The following is a 5,143-nucleotide window of genomic DNA, read 5'->3' as shown; positions in this document are numbered from 1 at the left end:
GTGCACGTTTTGATGTCCACATATGCAAGAAATTGCAGTGGCTGTAGCATTTCTGTCGTAAGGAAATGGCCAAATATTAAAGATTATTTGGATATTTGAATGAAATGTCGTTTAGTCAATATTAAACAAGAATTAGATCGCGCAGTGAAGTGTTAAAACAATCGGCAGGTCGTCATAATGTGCAATGTACATTAGCTCTATTGTTTATAATACATTAAAGCAATAAGCCCCGTGAAGCCGTGGTTTACAGTGAATTTATAACAGCTAAGGGGGTTTTAGCAACACCCCTTAGCTGTTATAAATTCACTGTAAACCACGGCTTCACGGGGCTTATTGCTTTAATGTATTATAAACAATAGAGCTAATGTACATTGCACATTATGACGACCTGCCGATTGTTTTAACACTTCACTGCGCGATCTAATTCTTGTTTAATATTGACTAAACGACATTTCATTCAAATATCCAAATAATCTTTAATATTTGGCCATTTCCTTACGACAGAAATGCTACAGCCACTGCAATTTCTTGCATATGTGGACATCAAAACGTGCAACTCAGAGCCCGGGTTTGAGCTTTTATTTTGAAATTGCGATGAGCAGTAGCACGTTTCGAAAGATATTGATGTTTTCTCCTGTGCTTGCGTAGGTTTATAAATGACTTATCTTACAAATCTGATGAAATGGTGCACGCTGCATCCCCAGATCAACGCTATAATAAACCCAAAACTCACAACACGCATGCAGAGACGGAGTTTGAGATGCTCCACACATGTAAATGATAACGTTTGTGCGGAGCGGCATTTACTGTGAACGGAGACACTCTGAGACGCATGCATGTAAATAATTACATCGCACATATTAATCCTGCATCATAGCGTTTGTGATTTCACAACAGCATTATGCTTTATTATGATTTTAAAATGGGTTTAATATATCATGCAGCCTTGGAAAACGGTCTAATGCGCTTCATGGATTCTCGACCGTGGAATGCACCAGTTTTGCCGGTTACTCGACACGGGCAAAATGCAATCGAGGATTGAATTGAATCGAGGAATCGTGACAGCCCTAACTTACAGTGAGCGTCTATGGGGCAGACATGGACAGGAACTTCAATAAACATTAAGGGTGTATACACACTTGGCAGGTTTGGTTCGTTAGTGTGACTTTACAGCGTGTTTCCAGCTACTTTCATGTGAAAATGTTCATGTATGCGCACAACGGAGGACTTCCCGGCACGGTTTTATCTTCTTTACACACTTTATAAGCTCTTTGAGAGTTTTCAGCTGGTAAAAATGCTATTTGCTGGCATTTAGCCTCACAGCATTGTTTTGGATGTTCTGCAAATATACACCATAAAAGCCGTCCAATCAGGTTGTGTCCTTGTGCCTTTTGGTTTGCATCTGTATATTTGGTGTATTAATAATTACAGTGTGATAAATAGGCTATATCACTTTCCAACTTCGAGTGTGAACTCACCCTAAACTAGGCCATTGTGAAAGTGCATAAGACCGCCGTCTCACCCTGTACGGTTTTGCCCAGGTAATCTCCCCTGCGCTCTTTGTTGATGACGGACTGGTAGATTTTTCCGGTGGTCAGGTTGTTGTCTTTGGTGAGCCTGATGTCCAGAAAACGCTCATAGTTGCCCAGATCCAAATCCACCTCTCCCCCATCATCCAAAACAAACACCTCACCTACACAAAATACAACACATTCATATAAAGACCACAGAGCTCTACGACCATCACCCGTATTAATAACAAAGATGTCTTAAACTCTATATCTCAAGATAGATTTATACACGTTCTCGAGTAGTGAGTGGTTGTGATGCTAAGGAGTTGTTTTGTAGCTACGAGGTTGCTTCTGAGGGGTTTGGGCATGCTCCGAAGCTATTAGGGTGTATTGGGCGATTGCTAGGTGGTTGCTCGTTTTTTCCAAGTGGCTGTTTAGCATGTTGCTGTGTTTTCTCAGGGTGGTCTACATGGTTGGTTGTCCACCCCAAAGTCTCTAGGATATACTGGTCTCTAGACTTCTAGAATTTTTATCAATTGAAATGTAATCAGATTTCAGATTTTGTCTGCAATTTGACCCAATCATTTATATGTGGATTACATCTATTCTAAAACAATTAAAATGGACATTTTTGAACAGTAAGATTTTAAATGTTTTTTAAAGAAGTCTCTTCTGCTCATTAAGCCTGCATTTATTTGATCCAAAAATACAGCAAAAGCAGTTATATTGTGAAATATTTTTACTATTTAAAATAACTGCTTTCTATTTGAATATATATTAAAGTGTAATTTATTGCTGTGATCAAAGCTGCATTTTCAGCATCATTACTCCAGTATAAAGTGTCACATGATCCTTCAGAAATCATTATAATATGCTGATTTGCTGCTTGTGTAACATTATACATATATTATATACACATGTATAAATATTTTATTTGGGGGGGGGTTATAGAAATTAATAGTTTTATTTAGCAAGGATGCTTTAAATTGATCAAAAGTGATGATAAAAATATTTATAATGTTACAAAATTTTATTTTCAGATAAATGCTGTTCTTCTGAACTTTTTATTCATCAAAGAAACCTGAAAAAATTATACTCGGCTGTTTTCAACAATAATAAATGTGTCTTGAGCAGCAAATCAGCATATCAGAGTGATTTCTGGATCATGTGACACTGAAGACTGGAGTAATGATGCTGTAAATACAGCTTTGATCACAGCAATAAATTACATTTGAACAGATATTCACATAGAAAACTCCTTTTAAACAGTAAAAGTATTTCGCAATATTACTGCTTTTGCTGTATTTGGGATCAAATAAATGCAGGCTTTGGTGAGCAGAAGAGACTGCTTTAAAAAACATTTAAAAATGTTACATTTCCAAAACTTTTGAGATAATTGCCTAGTTTATAATAATAATAATAATAATAATAATAGTGATGCTTGCATTTAGCAAACAGCTTCTTTTGTGGCAAGTTATAATCATTTGCTGTGCACTTAAGATTTGTAGATTTAAAATGAGTACTCATCTTATTTGATCTGCACGACACTGTAACACTGACCTGTAATGATTGATATCAGACGTGGGTGGATCTAATCTATGACGAGTGGTGTGGGGTTACCGTGCTCGTATGGCGAGAAGGTCCCTGCATCGATGTTGATGTAGGGGTCGATCTTGATGGCTGTGACGCGTAGGCCGCAGGACTTGAGGATGGTTCCCACGCTGCTGGCTATAATGCCTTTCCCGATGCCCGAGATCACGCCGCCCGTCACCAGAATATACTTCATTCTGCCAATCACACGCTGGACAAACGAAAACACAGGATTTATTTTATATGACAGTTCATTAAATGCGGGCTGCACAATTTAAGGGAGCATTGACTTGTGTTGTTTCTTGTTAAAAAGCAGATTCCGTCATCATCTAACAAGTGCAATCTCACTCAAGCCAAACTCTGTCTGATGAGCAAACACTTCTTGAAGTGCTGTGAAAGCCTTTGACTGGATATCAAATCAATGATCTATGGGTTTCCCTGTTCTCTATTAATACCTGAGAACACACCACTTTCATTAATCATCAAATATCATATAAAGCCAGAGGTTTACAGCAAATCACACTGCAGATGAGCAAATAAAGCTGATCAGAGACTCGTGCATTGAAAGGAAATACACATTTTTACAGCTGATCGTTTCCATGAGGAAAATATCATGCTATCCTTGGCAAAAGTGTTAAGCATAACCATAGTTTCCGCCAAAATGCTCTAGTTACTTACTACAGCCATTACTTCTAAAAATATTAAATATTAACAATTTATCAATTACCATCAGAAAGCTTTCGATCATGCGGTTTTGTTAATTTATTATTTGATGATAATGTTCGTTATTATACCAAGCTACCACACTTAAAAAAGAGCAGTAACTGTGGTAGTAACACTGAATAACATGGTAAAAGGTGTACAGGGAAACCTCAAATGTCTAACTGATTGGGAAGAGTCTGGATTCAGCTCTTTATATTCACCCACGCGACGTGTACCATGTGCTAACAATAGGACCACACGTTTGTTACACCTCTATATAGAGGCTAGTACGATACCAAAGAAGATCGTTTAATAAAAAACAACTTCGCTTCCTATATAACTTAGTAACGTTAGTGTAGAGTGTGCTGTGCTGTCTCTAGTTCCCACATCCTTCGCGAGCACGCTTCCCGCAACAAAGCTCAACTTACCGGGTGATTATCTGAGGAGATATTTGGATATTTAGTGTAAAATGCTCGACCGGCCCGATGCGACCGATGTTGAACGATCTCTACAGCACAAAAGCAGTTGTTGTAAAGCGAGAATAAACGAGTGCACATCACACTTGTGCTCACTGCTCATCTACACGTGCCGCTCGAGCTCTTCTTCTTGTACGATTTAATAACGGCGGTTGACAAGCCAACTTATGGTGTATTACCGCCACCTACTGGACTGGAGTGTGAAGCATTAGCGGGAAAGAGGAAAATAAATAAATAAATAAACCAACCGGTAGTATTAATATGAAATTTAAATTCTACTTTCTAATCCTGTTATCTTCAGATAACTAAGAATTTCTCTCATAGTACTTGTCTGTCCTGAGGCACAACTTAAAAGGTTTGATATAGTGAAACGCTTTTATCCAAAGCGACTTACAAATGAGGACAACAGAAGCAATCAATTGTAGTATTAAAACAACTAAAAACAGGTCCAAAACTAAAAGCTAAAACTTTATAAATACTACCTATACACATTTTAAAAATAAAAATAAATAAATAAAAATGACAAATGCATACAGCAAAATGTAAAAACTTAACATTTAAATGAAAAACAAAAGAACAACAACTTACTGACACATAGTAAGAAATGGTTATAAAAACTGAAACAGAAGTGAAACAAGTAGTAGGAAAGACGAGAAATAAAAAGCGATACTTATCCTTTGCCGGTGTCCCATAAATTTATAATTTATAAATTAAATTTATTTTAAAACTGTTTCTCAGTTTCTTAAATAGCTCCTCTCTTTCTTTGGTATATACTGCACAATGTAGAAGTACTTGCTCAATAGTCTCTGCTTCACTGCATGTAGTACATAATACTGATTTCTTCTTCTTCTTCTTCTTCTTCTT

General features: G+C 37.1%; 1 protein-coding gene across 1 annotated transcript; it reads right to left on the bottom strand.

Annotated features, from left to right (window-relative positions):
• Window positions 1-1,484: 1,484 nt before the first annotated feature.
• Window positions 1,485-4,405, bottom strand: LOC107689560 (CTP synthase 1-like). The gene is made up of 3 exons (XM_016487581.1): window positions 4,232-4,405; window positions 3,132-3,312; window positions 1,485-1,693 (listed from the first exon to the last, which is right to left on the bottom strand). Exons 1-3 carry the CDS (start codon window positions 4,358-4,360, stop codon window positions 1,485-1,487), a joined length of 519 nt encoding a protein of 172 aa, XP_016343067.1. The 5' UTR covers window positions 4,361-4,405.
• Between the last annotated feature and the right edge of the window lie 738 nt (window positions 4,406-5,143).

The sequence above is a fragment of the Sinocyclocheilus anshuiensis genome, unplaced genomic scaffold, assembly GCF_001515605.1.
Source record: "Sinocyclocheilus anshuiensis isolate Anshui unplaced genomic scaffold, SAMN03320099.WGS_v1.1 scaffold369, whole genome shotgun sequence".
NCBI lineage: Eukaryota > Metazoa > Chordata > Actinopteri > Cypriniformes > Cyprinidae > Sinocyclocheilus > Sinocyclocheilus anshuiensis.
This window is presented reverse-complemented; position numbering and strand designations above follow the sequence as displayed.

Excerpts from the sequence above, each read along its gene's own strand:
- LOC107689560 (XM_016487581.1), bottom strand. The coding sequence starts at position 4,360 with ATGTGCACTCGTTTATTCTCGCTTTACAACAACTGCTTTTGTGCTGTA. Across the intron at positions 3,313-4,231 it reads TCTCCTCAGATAATCACCCG|CGTGTGATTGGCAGAATGAA; the intron begins GTAAGTTGAGCT and ends TCGTTTGTCCAG. Across the intron at positions 1,694-3,131 it reads CTTCTCGCCATACGAGCACG|GTGAGGTGTTTGTTTTGGAT; the intron begins GTAACCCCACAC and ends TATTTTGTGTAG.